The sequence below is a fragment of the Morone saxatilis genome, unplaced genomic scaffold (assembly GCF_004916995.1).
Source record: "Morone saxatilis isolate NCDOM2014 unplaced genomic scaffold, NCSU_SB_2.0 Contig12, whole genome shotgun sequence".
Taxonomy (NCBI): Eukaryota; Metazoa; Chordata; class Actinopteri; family Moronidae; genus Morone; species Morone saxatilis.
The window spans coordinates 6,404,066-6,418,959 of record NW_023339674.1 but is presented as its reverse complement, the minus strand read 5'-3'; the positions used below and the strand labels follow the sequence as shown (position 1 = coordinate 6,418,959).

The 14,894-nt window shown below is 40.8% G+C and overlaps 1 protein-coding gene across 1 annotated transcript in view; it reads left to right on the top strand.

Annotated features, from left to right (window-relative positions):
* Positions 1–14,894, top strand: part of kank4 (KN motif and ankyrin repeat domains 4) — a gene marked incomplete in the record, with an annotated part of 76,538 nt that overhangs the window by 52,052 nt on the left and 9,592 nt on the right. The window contains 4 exon segments of the mRNA XM_035653314.1: positions 2,900–2,973; positions 3,510–6,249; positions 6,251–7,008; positions 10,560–10,653. Of these exon segments, the coding sequence (XP_035509207.1) occupies positions 2,955–2,973; positions 3,510–6,249; positions 6,251–7,008; positions 10,560–10,653 (3,611 nt within the window).

Here is a 14,894-nt window from a genome sequence, read left to right as displayed (position 1 = left end):
TTTTTCACAGCATCATCTTTTCTGTCACTTCTGTCTTCCTCATTTCTTGCTGTCATACTGTCTGCCACACTCAAGCTTTTTATTCTTTTCCCCATATATTCTCCACACTCTATTCTTTCTTCTCTCCTCCCTCCTTTTTTTCCCCCCATTCTGTCCCACTCTACCTCTGTCTCTCCGTTTGGTAAGGATCTAATTAAGGAAGGTTTTGTCACCTACCCACTGTGTATAATTGCCAGTGGGGTCTGCCTGTACTTCACTCAGCAATTACAAGCAGCATTCTTCTGCTCCCAACTCGGCTAATTAAGCCTTAAGGACAGTGAGCCGATCGTAGTCACACTAAGCATCAGGAGGAGTCAGGAATGCCTGTGCTCTCCTCACTCCTGGGACACACAGAAGTAGTGGATTGAAGAATGGTTGCCATGGAAGCAATCACATGGTGTCAGATCCTGTGCAGAGACTGTCAGTCAGTTGATATGTTATGTGTGTCTCTCTCCAATTGTGTGTGTGTGTTTATATCTGGTCATCTGTAACAGAGACAACAATTGTGCTCCAGGTCACCAATTCTTTTCATTATTAAGGCTCAATCTATGAAGACGATACGGGGGCCAAACAGAGCTTGTCATAGTTCCTGTTTGGTTCCCTGGTTGGACTGGCTGTCATTTTGATTGATTACATTGCCAGCTCATGTAATGCTTGCCTTGCGATATGTCCTTACTCAGCACTGCACAACACACAACTTACCCTGTGGCCAGGACTATGCACTTACTCCAAACTACTGTATATCAGCTAAGAACTGTGTTGTACAAGCACACAGACATATCTAAATATGCTGCAATGAATGTCTTAATGCAATTTTACTAGTATAATCAATTAAAGTAGTCGCTCTGTCACATGCAATAGAGTGTGGGTGACTTTTAGAAATACCAGTCGGTATAAGCTGAGTTGAAAATTTGATTAGGATCTAGAAAATTATCTGCTACAGAGAAAAGTCCAACTGGTTTTTAGCATCACAAATTTTCTTGTAGATACAGATAAAGTGAGGAAGTGCGTGTTCCACATTGTGTGAAACATCAAATCCGTCATTTCAAAAGAATACTCTGCCTCTTTAGAGACAGTGTTTCCATATTCCCACAAGACCTTTATCTTCTCTGAGTGTAAACATTTTATGAAAATAGCAAATGAAACGACATATGACAGAGGAAACACCATTAAACACAAATTGTTGCATTATTATTACAATTTGCATTAAAATATATATGAGTTATAACATCTGCACTATCCTGCAACCCAGGGCCCCACTGGTACTGGGGTTTCCACAATACTTGTTGTTTATTACTAACACATCAACCTTATCAAGCCTGGTTGTATGGCTACTATTTTATCATACATTAACAAAACCTGTAGGCCACACTTAATCAAAACATTACGATTGAGTTGAGAGGCAAAAGAAAAACAAGAGCTAAGCAACATGCATCCATTCACAGCAGGTGTACCCCTCAACTAACTCAAGACAGGTTAAGCACTGTCTTATGATATTTCTCTTGTATCTAGGCAACACAGTCTCTTAAATTCACATTTGACTCATTTCATTTGCATAAATTGTGGTAAACCACCTACTAAAAATAATGTAAAACTCATTTTTACCTCTGAAACTGGCTCACATGTAAAAGCTTGAATTCTAGCATGAATTAAACTAGTGCTTCAGGCACTTGTGTGCTATGTCTCCTACATTGCAGATATGTTCTCCAGTAACACAAATTTGCATGGAAATTACATGAATAATGTGTGCCTATTTGCTAAATAGCCTTAAAGTTGATATTTGGCTGTAAGGGCTTAAGTGTTCATTTAATGGATTTGAACTGTGCAGCTCCCTCAAATCTGGGAGAATTGCCTGGGTTTTATTATTAGTATTGGATATTTTATTAGAAAGCTTTAGGCTACATAAGCCCTTAAAAGTTTTGACTCCCCTCGATGAATTGTTTTCCATCTCACTTACCTCTAGTTCAGTAAGCTCATTGTAAAAACTGGGTAAGTGGCTCTGGTTTCTCGGCTTCTCCAACTTGAACAAATAATACAAAGTGGCACCAAATGGAAAGTGTTCCCTTCTACGGGCCTGTCTAAGGTTGTATTGACTTTAAGTGGCTTTTAAAGGTCTGGTTCAGCGAGACATATAAAATTAAATTAATGGACACAATGGCACTGCCTTTTCCCTCATTGTTCTATTAATATTTTCTGTCTCTCGGTATAACTTGTTGGTATAATAATGTTGTCTTCAGTGAAGTAGCTGACACAAGAATAAATCCTAATAATTATACTATTATATTATAATTCTCACCTCAGTATAACCATGTGGACTGCTGTATACTGAGCAATTCTAAGGCAACTATTTGTTATAGAAATGTTTCGGGTTTTGTTGTGCCATTAAAATATTACTGCATGAATATTGGATCATTTTTTGTGTTTGCTTATGTTAGATTTGACATATGTCAACATTTTTTCTACCATTTTTCTTTTTTAACATAGCCAAGGCTAGAGTATGGTCTTATCTAACTTACTGAATATCTTATCTCAGTGAGGCAAATATTTGTTCTCGTGTTGTATGAGTCAGTGTCTTCTTTCAGTTGCTGTACTGAATCAGTGAAAATATACAGTGGATCTTGTAAAACAACTAATTTCAACAAAGGACACGTCTTATATTTCAACCTGCACATTTTCTGTAACCTTACCCACAAGGACCAGACACTTACCTTCTTTCATTTGATTTCACAGATCTGTCATTCTCCTGAAAAAATCTGACACGGCAGAATATAGAATTCAGTACTGTTTGGACAATGATGATGGATAATATTTTCTTTCTTTCTAGTTTCTCATACAGCTCTCTCATTTCTGTTTAATCCAGGCTGCCAGCTCCAACTGCAGCAAACACAAGTCGATGACTGAGAACTCCGCCTCCCATGATGGACAAGAAAAGTGGTGAGTGTCACTAAACCTGTATTTAAACAAACAATCCTCTTTCTTCTAACTTTTTGTGCCACAAAGAAGTGTAACAACAGTAAATGATCATGTATTGTAGAATTAGACTCCTTTCCATTATACAAAACAATATCTGAGGGTCAAACATTTAACTTCTTGTTCCTGTATACAACCAAAAGCAGTGAAGGGTTTATTTCCTTCAGGTGATAACCGCCCCCTGTCTCATAAGTTGACACAGCATGAGCAGCATTTTGCATGCTGATTAGTTTGTTTTGGCGCAATCACTGCATGATAATTACTTCCCAGTAAGTGATATGGTTTTACATAATGAAGTGCCATGTGTGCAGCACAGTACAGCCTGTACAAGTGGGTGAAAAGGAATAATAATGCTGATAATAATCATGTTAATTTTGTCGAGCAAAATGCACATGTAAATGTATTGTACTAATTTAAGCTATTATTACTATCATTGTTTTAACTGAAGTTGTAGGAGAAGCATTGATTAATTGATTTATTTTTATGTTAATTCCTTATAGCCAACGGCTTTCAGACCAAGGCCAGTGAGGGCAGTGTTCAGAGGAAGCAGCTGCCCTACTCAGTGGAAACTCCCTATGGCTTCCACCTGGACCTGGATTTCCTTAAGTATGTTGACGATATTGAAAAAGGCAATACCATCAAAAGGGTCCACATTCAGCGCAGGGTCAAGGGCCCACCTAAATTCAGCACTCTGCCCAGAAATTTCAGTCTTCCTGGACATGGAGTCAGGCCACCCCCTAAGGAAAAGGACAACACATGGTCAGGGACATCAACCCTGGGACCCAAGCCTAAATCACGGGTGACAGAGGTCCAACAGTTTTTTGACTTCAGGACAAGTGAAGGAGGAACTTCCAGCAAGGGGCCAATCGGTCAAGGAACTGGCTACGTTTTATCTAAGCCCAGAGATGAAGTAGGAGCTGGGGCTCGGGATGTTGAAGAGAAAAATGTGGGGATTCAAAGTCGGCCGAACCTGCTCAGAGCATCAAGCATGCCCATCACCCTACAGCAGCGGAAAGGTTCTGATTCAAGCAGTCCAGACCGTACTGTGGGAACGCCAGAGAGCGGCTCAACGGAGAACATGTTCCGAGCTTCACCAGACATAACAGAGAGACGGTGTGTTCCCCAGGATCGGACAGGGCTTCACCAGCAGATCACAGTGGCACTGAAGCGGGTCAGAGAGCTGGAAGAGCAGGTCAAAACCATCCCAGAACTAAAGGCTCAGATCTGCTCACTGAGAGAGGAAAGGGAGCAGCTACTGCTTCAGCTCCAAGCCCAAGTCCAAGCCCAGGCCCAAGCCCATGCCCAGGCCCAGGCCCAGGCCCAAGCCCAAGCCCAGGCCCAAGCCCAAGCCCAAGCTTCCACAGCATCCTCTACTATAGTACCATATTCTGATTCTGGGACACACACACAGCCACAAGGACACAGACCTTCAGAAGGACTCAACTTAGCTCTGATGACTCAACCCACTGGAGTTTTAGAAGCGTCAGAGCACATGCCAACAAAGCCGGTAACAGGGAAAGAGAAACAAGGTGTGACAGAGAAAAGTAGAGTGTTACAAAAAGAGAGGGAAATAAATCAGGAATCTGTCAAGAGTTCCTCAGCACACAGAGAAACACAGCCAAAATCTGAAAGACAAACACAACCGTCAGAAAAATCAGACAAACAAAAAGAGACATTAGAGAGTCCACTGCAGCAGGCAGTGCAAAAGCTATCACAGAACATTGCAGGACAAGAATTAACATCACTTATGGTGGCTATAAAAGATGCAGAGCCTAGCAGTATTCAGGATGGTAATGCAGCAAAAACAGAAAAACTTGACGACCCAGATAGTACGCAGAAGCTACAGGATAAGCTAATGATACTGGAAGCTAAACTTACTCAAGCTAGCCAAGAACTTGATAGAACTAATACTCTTTTGAAAGAACAATTACAGGAGAACAAGGTAAAAGAGGAGAGAATACTACAACTGAGTGAGGGAATCAGAGTGGAGGTGTGTACTACAGAAACACACAGCAGGCCAAGAAGAGAAAGTATTGACACAGGGACAGAGACAGAGAAAGTAGGTTTTGCCAACCAAGAGACAGAGACAGAATCACCTGGTACAATAGATAAGGGAACAGATACAGATAGAATCTGTATTGAAGTGTGCATTCCCAAACCAAGGACTGGAAGTATAGATCAAGAAATAGACACTAGTAACGTCGACTCACATGAACAGGTCACAGAGATGGAGGCAGAAGTAGCTGCTGTGAGCCCACCAAGACCCAGAGCCAACAGCATGGAACGGGGCACAGTAACTGAGAGGATCGCCACTCAGGATCAGATGACCGAGACACCCATAGCAGAAAGGGTAAACCAAGTCACAGAAACAGAGGGAGAGACAGTAACGGATCATCCACAAAGACCGAGGGCCAGCAGTGTGGACCAGGGAACAGAGACAGAGAGAGTGGATTATGTGGACAGGGTGACAGAGACAGAGCGAGCACAGAGAACGGACCAGCAGACTGAGACAGAGATAAACAGACGCCAGGATAACAATCCAGCCAGAGGTGCAGAAGCAGAGAGTCAAGTGAGAGAAAATGCAGACAGTGAAAGAGTAGAAGATGTAGGTACTGTGGTCAGTGAAAGACTGGAAGATAAGGAAGCAAATGAAAGTATTCAGAGAGATAGTGGAGACAGTGAAAGCTTGGTTGTGAAAGTTGTCACAGAGAGTTCAGTTGCAGTTATAGAAAGCAAAGTTGAACAGACTGTAGTTTCAGATATTGTAAGCCAGGATGAAGACTTTACCTGTCCACTTGTTGCAGCAAGGGGACATACAGAATCTAAGATTGAAATGGTCAGGGCCAAGACTGACTCAGAAACAAAAGAAATTATACCCCCCAAGAGTGAAGTAACAGATATTGTTGAAACACAGCAGATTACAGTGGAGACTGTAGAGAAGAAACAAACAGAAGAAGGTCAGATTGTGTGTGCAACAATCAAAGACACTGTAGTAACTGACATAGTTGTAATAACAGCAGAGAATACAGCTATGAAAGCAGTAGCTCCTGTACGACCCCAGAGAGGCAGAAAACCCTCAGCAGAACAAGCACAGCCTTCACCTCAACTTGAGACTGCATCTGTACAGCCTCGTCTGGGATCCAGTGAAACTCAAGCCCAGCAGTCCCAGTCCCAGGTGCAGGTACAGGGTCCACCTCAGCTCGAGACTCAAACCCCAACACAGCTGTCTGAACCACAGATAACAATCGCAATCACAACCTCAGACTGAGACCTCTCCAGCCTCTAGTGAAGTCCAAACCAGGCCCAAATCAATTCAAGACCTGTCTCAAACTACTGCACCTCGTCGGGCCTCGAAAGAGCTGAAAGAAACACAGAAGGGATCCGGTGTATCAAAACCTCTTAGTCGTGGATCAGGGGAAGCCCAGGCCCGCGCAACTCGCCAGGGTTCATGTGACACCCAACCTCTGTCTCAGGGCTCTCGTCGACGTTCCAGTGAGACTCAACCCCTTCACAAAGATGGTGGCGAGACGCAATCACTGCGCAGAGGTTCCAGTGAAACAGCCCAGCGCCGTGGTTCAAGTGAAGCCCAAGCCTCACGTCGGGACACAGGCGAGGCCCAGCCCCCTCGCAGAGGCTCCAGTGAGTCACCAACATCTCCTGCGGCTTTAGGCCAAGTCGTAACCCGGTTAACAGGGCTTCTGGGGGAGCAGTGGGCACAGCTGGGGAGCAGCTCTGGAACTCAACAGACGGCCAGCCAGCAGGAGAGCCCTAGCACACAGAAACAGACGGCAGGGAAAAGAGCAGAGGCAGGCAAAGGAGCGCCAGCCAAGCCAGCGGGGAAAGCAGTCCCTGCAGCAACAACAGGGAAACCAGCAGGGAAGCCTGGTCCTTCCAAAATGAGCTCTATTCAAAGTCAACTGGTCAGCTCCCTCAGTGTCCTCTCTGCCTTCTACTCACCAGGCCAGAAAGCTGCTGCTGCCAGCAAACAGCAAGAACAAGGTAGGCCTGTGGTTCAGTTAGGACCCCATGGTTTATACTGTACACACATTTGAGCATCTGTCAGTCATATACCTGCTTACCTACTTGTAATAGACTCAAAGAGCTGAATCAATTCCTCTCACATATTCACTGAAATTATTCTTTCACAACTCCTGTTCTCCAGTGCGACTTAATTACATATCCCTTCTGATCTCTGCCAAGAAGTCATAATTAATGTGTACATGCTCATCTCAGTAGCCTTGAATAATAATTTCCCATCTCTACTCCTATCTTTTGAACAAGGCCTACCGCAGTAGCCAAATATTGCCAGAATGGTTTGACAGATTTCTGTGGTGTCACTTGTATAAAGCTGTGTAGTGGTTAAGGTAGAACGCATATCAGCACACAGCTGATATAAGACACACACTATTACTATCAAACTGACAACAAGGTGGTGTGTTTACAGCAAGCTGGTCTGCTTCTTGGTGCCTGTAGTTTATTTTCACTGCAACCTGAAACCATGCTGTTCCTATTCTATTATTTAGAAACACTCTACTGAAGTGCTGTCAAATCATTTCTTTTAGTGCTTCTATCAATAGTAATACATCAACACAAGGATTATTGTTGTAGGAATGAAAGGTATTGCTTGACTTCTTTTTAGGATGCTTAGGACTTAATCTGTGTCTATCATGAGAACACAGACTTCAACACTAAATTTAACCACATAGCCATTTGTATAATCAATGGTATCCCAACATAATGATTTTGTCTCTTAATTGATTGTTTGTTGACACATAATACACCCAAACATAAAAAAACACTGACCACTGTCATTGTGACTGAGTGCAAAGTGAAAAAAGTCAGGAAAAATTATTTAATTTTCCTCTTGTCTGAAATGTAATATCTGTCACTTTGCCAGTAGTCTAAGGAGTTCATAATTGTCACATCCACCCTCTAATTCTCTCCCAATTATTTTCAGTGGTCTGTTTGAAAGAGAAATGTCTATCTTGCCTTCTAGTTCATAGTTATGTTATCTCAGTCTGGTAGATTTCCTTTTCTATTTCATTTCTGTCAATCTACGTTGTTGGAGCATCTTTCTTCTGAACATCTCTACTTCTCTGTAGTTTAAATTCCAGGTGTAATATATACATGTACAAGCCCTTTTTATATTTATAGCTGCTTTGAATTACAGTAACATTTGGAACAATGGTAAAATAAAGTAATAGTGCATCATAATATGCTTTTGGTCATCATTGGTGGCACTACATTTGCATGTCTGCATGCAATATATACTGTGTTTCAAAAATGCAGTAACTATTGGCTCTCATTTACAAGAATGGAAAAACATGTGTTAAATAAGAAAATATGTACTTCATGCTTCACACAGTAAAGACAAACACACTACAGGGAAGGGAAGTGCACTACAAGCACTTATTTACAGTCAAATGGACACTCAAGCACAGATCACTTTGCTATCACACACATATTTTATATTCAGAGTTCATTTTAAGTTCAGTGTTGGGAGTACAGTATACAAGGGTGATTTTATGTGTTTTGTATGTGTGTGTGTGTGTGTACCTAGATATATATATAGTATGTGTTCTCTCAAAATTGTCACTGTTTGTGGTTGCATTCTACATCTTTGACATCTGAGGTTCCTAACCTGACTTTTTTCACCTCAAATTACATCCATGTTTTACTTCTACAAATATTTAAAACAGAAACCACTGCTGTTGCTCTACTCTAACTCATCCTAGTCATCAGAGACTCGAGTTGAGATTTAGAGATTTGTATGGATGAGTGAAATTAGTGTTTCTGACACAGTGAGGGAAGGTTAAATTACACCATTGTTTTATTTATTAGAAGATGGCAAGAGGTTGTATTAAAATGCCAAATATGTTCCAAACCTTCCCTCTCCCCGCTGCTATCTCCTGAGAGACACTGGATCTAAAAGCATTCTTCTTCTTAGATGGTGGTCGGTGGGTTCTTTTCAGCTGGTGGTTTTTGGCTCAAAGCCACATCCTTATGTACTTGCATAAAACATAACAGTGCTTCTGCACCATGTCTGCTGTAAGGCACAACTAAGACAGCCTTACCGGGCTTAGAGCCAGGGGGAGTCAGCAAAGGAGCACATGCAGAATCAATTATAGGGCAGTTACAAACATAAGTAGCTCTGACAATGTCAAGGTTGTATGTTGTCAATAAGGCCTATAATCTTGATCTGTGTATGTTGCCCTGGAACTACTTTGGGTGGTCCTAAATTTTGTAGAGTCAAAATAACTACAGTAATGAGATGATTTGATCAAGTTTTTTTAAATCAAATTCTTTAGCGTCCTATAGCAAACAAATGTTGGTCTAATTGTCATCATGTACTCACATACTTTCATAATCCTTAAATACTCAATGACTTCAGTGTTTTGTCAGACACTTATTAAGAAAAGTCATTTTTCTTGACAGTGTAGTGCTATTCATTCACACTGGTTTTATTCTTGTCTTTGTATGGAGTATACAGATGGGGCCCTAGCTTCCCCTTTCTCTGCCAACACAGCGATTCTGTACTATTTGATGAGTTATACTTGCTTGTAATTGCAACCAGAGGTTCTTCAATATCATCCAGGCTCAGACTGTTTTTTAAGAAATACACATACATTCACACACTGGACTCACAGACGTGCATACAGAAACAAGCAGGCAGACATACTGTATACACTTGCACAATACAACCAACATGTGCAAACCATTTGTGGTTTTACGATCTACCAATATCAGTTTGATGTATTACTTTTACTCAGCCCTTTCTATAGACTCAGTTCTTTTGGTTTTGTTTGCTGGACAGAAAAATACACAGCTTCTTCAGAAATGTTTGAAAGATAAAACATTTATTTTGATTTGTGAAAATGTTATAAATGACTCTTGGAGGGACAGAAAAGGCAACAGTGGCTGCGCATTTGTAGGTGGGTATACATGCTTCTATAGAGGTTATTGAAGTATAGAGCTTGTCATTATAGTAACTGTTACACAGCTAGTGACAAAGAAGTCTTGGGAACTCCACTGGAGATTAAATATCACAGTCCAAAATCTCCCATAAGTGCTCAAACTGCAGAGACCACATATGTGTTAATATTTCCATTGTCTTCATAACACTCAGTGACCTCTGGGGGACCTTTCCCTCCTCATTCATTCAGTTTTATTCTTAAATTTGTCACCAGTCTACAAGTTCCTCAATGAATTTGTGCACTCATCGACAGCAGGTGCAAGTATAATTTAAGTGAGTGTGAAATCATGCATCTAGCAATGGCTCAAAGTGTAATGGCTCAAGGATCAACATTGACTAATACCATGAAAATCATGTCTCCCTAACTACTCAGCCACTGAAAAACAATCTACTGCGTTTCGGTATGAGAATACAGAATATGAATTTTCTCGAATTGTGCACACACACAGACAATACACAAACACACTCAAATTCCAAAAAGGCCTAATGAATTTTTCCCACCCTCCCTTTTCTGATTCATTCCTTTTTCTCCCTCTCCCTCTCCCTCTCCCTCTCCCTCTGTCCTCCTCTTCACCAGGTCTCAAATCTATTATGAAGAAAAATGGTGTTGCTGACAAGCAGGGGAACAAGGGAGCCAAGAAAAACCTGAAGTTTGTTGGGGTGAATGGAGGGTAAAGTCTTCTTTTTAATCAGCGTCCAAATATGTGATTGATATCTTTATGTGGGCTGCTTTGTGTTCTTGTGCATCTTTATTAGTGTGTCCATGCATGTTTTGTTACTTTATTCATTTCTCACAGGAAATGTAACCCTTAGGCATCCTTTGTGGGCATTGTTGCAGGATAGCTGAATGTAATATTCTGTTCTATTCTGATTTAATTTAAGACATTTTTCAAAAACAGGGATTACGTATTTCAGAGTTGTCAGCTTTAATGTGTTACATTCGGCAAACAGATTAGTCAATTAGCCAGAAGACTGTGGAAAATGATCCATAGAGGTAGAGTGTGAATAAGAGTACAGTATATGTCCAATTTAAAAATGATGTACAGCTAGCTAGATTATTTTAAAATGGCTCAAATCTGTTGCCTGTATAGGCCTTGTTAGTAGGATTCTGTTTTTACATTTAGTAATCCATGGGTAGCAGGTTGGATTTTCAGGCAGCTAGATTCTCCATCTTAGGCAGTTCATGTTTTATCTTGAACTTTTGATATAAATAGACAATAACACCTGTAACCTGTTCATCATCCTTTATTTTGCTTACAACTTATTTGTACACATTTTGTTCAGACAGATGGTAGAAGAGACTATTTGTTAGTGATGCAGCATGCACTCTTACACACTCTTACGTTTTCAGTTAGCTGAGTGTGACAGCTTTCCCATTGTTTATCTGAGTTTGACCACAGTGACTGTCAACTAATTCCAGCTGTGTCTCACACATCTGCTTCATGCTGTTAGTCTCACAGCTCATTTAAAGACACATTGCCCTGAGTTTGACCTCACTGCTGCTACTGGGAGCTTGGATATGTGTGTGTATGAATATGTGTTCTACATTATGTGATGTGTGTGCATATTTTTGTCAGTATTGATGATACCTCAGTGCTTTGTGCAAGTGTGCTTATGTCAGCATTTGCTGATGCCGTGTGTGTGAGTGTGTTTCAGCGTACGTGGGTTCGTAAAAGCTGATGAATTTTAAGTAAGCAGATGGTAGCGGTTGGAAGAACAAAGATGTGTCTCAAGACAGGGAGATCTCTTTCTGGCTTGTCTGAATCAGTTAGTTGTCTGGTGCAACATGAAGCATCTGTAAACACACAAACTCCACATGCGTTTGTGTAACTTGACAGACATAAATACCCTGGATGCTTACCCTAACTTAACCATAACTGCTACATGTGTAATCCTAACCCTTATTCTAACCAAATAAGTAAGACCAAAACCAAGTCTAGTCCTAAAATAAAAAGTGGTTAGCCTTGTGAACCAGATTTTTTCCGCATATGGGAAGTGGATGTAGACAGACCTTTGTCCTCACAATGTTCACATTATGACCGCATACTCTTTTACAGGCAAATAAAAACATACAAATCTCAAGAGTTACACGTGCAAATATTCATAATTACCTCAGTTGTGCAGACAACAGCAATAGACTTCTCTGTCAAAGCACCAGCAGTGACGATATTTGTAAGCCTTCTGCATTTGAACAAAGTCTCATCTTAAATTTTTTAGTATGCTCACTTTCATTTTGTGTGAAATCGCACAAGATGGTAAAGCTATTTAATAAATCACAAGAATAACCAAATGCATATTAATGAGTATAATAATATAATGGATTGTACAAAACTTTAAAAATAAATCTTTTGCCTTTTATCAGTCAATACAATGGTAAAACAGATAACATAGTAACAGTAAAACAATTTTCTTAGGTCCATGTACACATCTAATGATACATTTGTTTTTCATTCTCTCCATGCAATAGTCCCAATGTTCCTCATTACTTGTTTTTTAAAAGTCGTGTCTATAATTCCTCTGTGTATTACATCCTGCATATCAAGGAAATGGCTACCATGAGGAGATTTGTTTTATTTCATGAGGTATATTTCACAAGATAAGGACACCAGTATTAACATATATAGGATAGTCCACATGTAGTTTATTTATTTTGAGTTTTTAACCCCTGTTCTAGACAACAAATATCTCTCAATGTCTATGTTACACTGGTCAATTTCAAACGAAAGTAAGCAGATGCTATTTATAATGAGACAAACATGTCAGACAACAATATTTTCTCTGACTATCTTTAGTTTTCTGCCCACACCAGGAAGTGGGCTGCTATTTGTACTTCTTCTCTTTGGATGTTCTAACCTATCTTTGCTCTCCCTTGAGCTCCTTAGGAATCCAGGGAATGCTTTGGCCCCTGAATCCCTCTTGTGGTGTGGTGTGTTGTTGTGCGTGCGTGCATGTGTGTGTGTGTGTGTGTGTGTGTGTCCACAAATAAGCATGAATCAGTGGCATTCATTATGAGACTTATTTGATCATTGACCTCCCAGAGGTTTCTTCATGGTACACCCAAATGATCACACACGGACAAACGCTACACCAGAAACCTCCACAGCTCTAAATATATCATCAACCTTTCCTCACTGAACAAGGTTGTGTTTTGTCCAAGGTTATATATGTGCAAACATACCTATAGATTTTATATGTTTAACTGTGTGGGAAGGATGTTTTGGATATGTAGGCCAAAGTTGTATTAGAAGTATAGACAACAGCATCTTATTTCATGTTACAGCTTGAAGGGTGTAAGAGGAGAAATGACCTGTTCTGTAAGTTATCCAAGCCTTCAGAACCTATGTTGACTTTACTGCTTTTCATTACCAAATCCCGGCTTGAAAATTTTACCTGCTTAAATGTTTTTATTGATGTGTCTGTTCTGGTATGTCTAATGTCTGTACACATGCTATCACATTTATAGTGAAATAACATTTATGAGTAAGGATTAGTTTTCTCACTTTTTTCTCCCCCTAGGTAAGCGTGTAGGCGCGGTTATAGTACGTGATACAGTCACAGGCATGAGTGTAGTGTCTAAAACCAATTAATTATAGATAGTATGATGTGAATGTTATTTCTGGTGTCCCTCATTACTTTGGAAATGTGCATATGTCCATTTGTTTGTGTCCTTCAGCTTATGAGACGACATCCAGCGAAGAAGAAGTCCGATGGAGATGACCAAACCAAGATATAGGTGGAAGGTGCAGAGAGGAGGAGACAGCTCAAGAACCAGAGGCAGAGAAGAAAACGCTCAGCACAACAGAAAGCTTGAGAGAAGGGAGGAAGAAGACCACAGCACATTCGAAGTGATTGCAGTACTGGGTCGCTCAAGTTGATGTGGAGGATTAGGTGCTAGATCGAGCATGCAGGAGGCACAGGACCTGAAAGAGGGCCGCAGATCAGAAGACAAGCCAGAGCTTCCTGGAAGAACAAGCTTGATTAGGTGAAGACAGACAATAAAGATTCATTTATATTTAGTTAGGGGTTACGCCATAGCTACACAGCCTGACAGGAGACCTACCACCTGGATGCCTCTGTTGATTTGTGAAGAATACATTGTTTATAAAAAGGCTTCAGTCATCTCACTTTTTCCAAGTGAGGAGAGGAGCATCGTAGCAAGAAGCCATCTCAACTGCAAACTAGTTCACGGTGATCCACGCTCTCCATCAAATTGAGAATGAAGATAAACAGACCTATAAGCACAAACGGAGTCCAGGCAACCAACACACCAATAGTTATCCAATATAGTGCATAGGAAAAGTGAAAACCTACAACACACCATGCACCTCTCCCAGTGAGGCGGACCTCCCAATCAATGCCAAGTCCAACCACATGTTAATTATTCCTATTAAACAGACGTTATAAAGCCATTCAATTCAATATGATCATAAACAAGACATAGCGAATGTCTGGGAAACAACAACAAATGAATGCATTTGTGTCCAGCTACAGATCTACATTCTCTATCTGAAGAAAAGGTGTTGAATGACACTATAAATGTACAGTGGGCCTCACACTATACCAATATCCAATTCATGAGAAATACATCAATAACCCACTTCACCGCTCAGTTACCATGGAGTCCCTCCACTCCATTAATTATCTTGCACAGACTCACTTGTCACCTCGCTCCCACCTATAACTGCCTCCGTCAGTATGACACACAAATGCAACCTGTTTCCCAACACAACTGAACTGTACAGCAAGGCTTCATCACGCCACAAACAAATAACTTGCACCTACACACTTAAGCTGCTCTCACTTCTAATAGAACCGTCTCCAGAACAGGACACACAATACACACTTTCATCCTTAAGTGCACAGGGGTCACTGGCGACACACAAAAGCAAGAGAAGTATAACCCTGAGGCAGT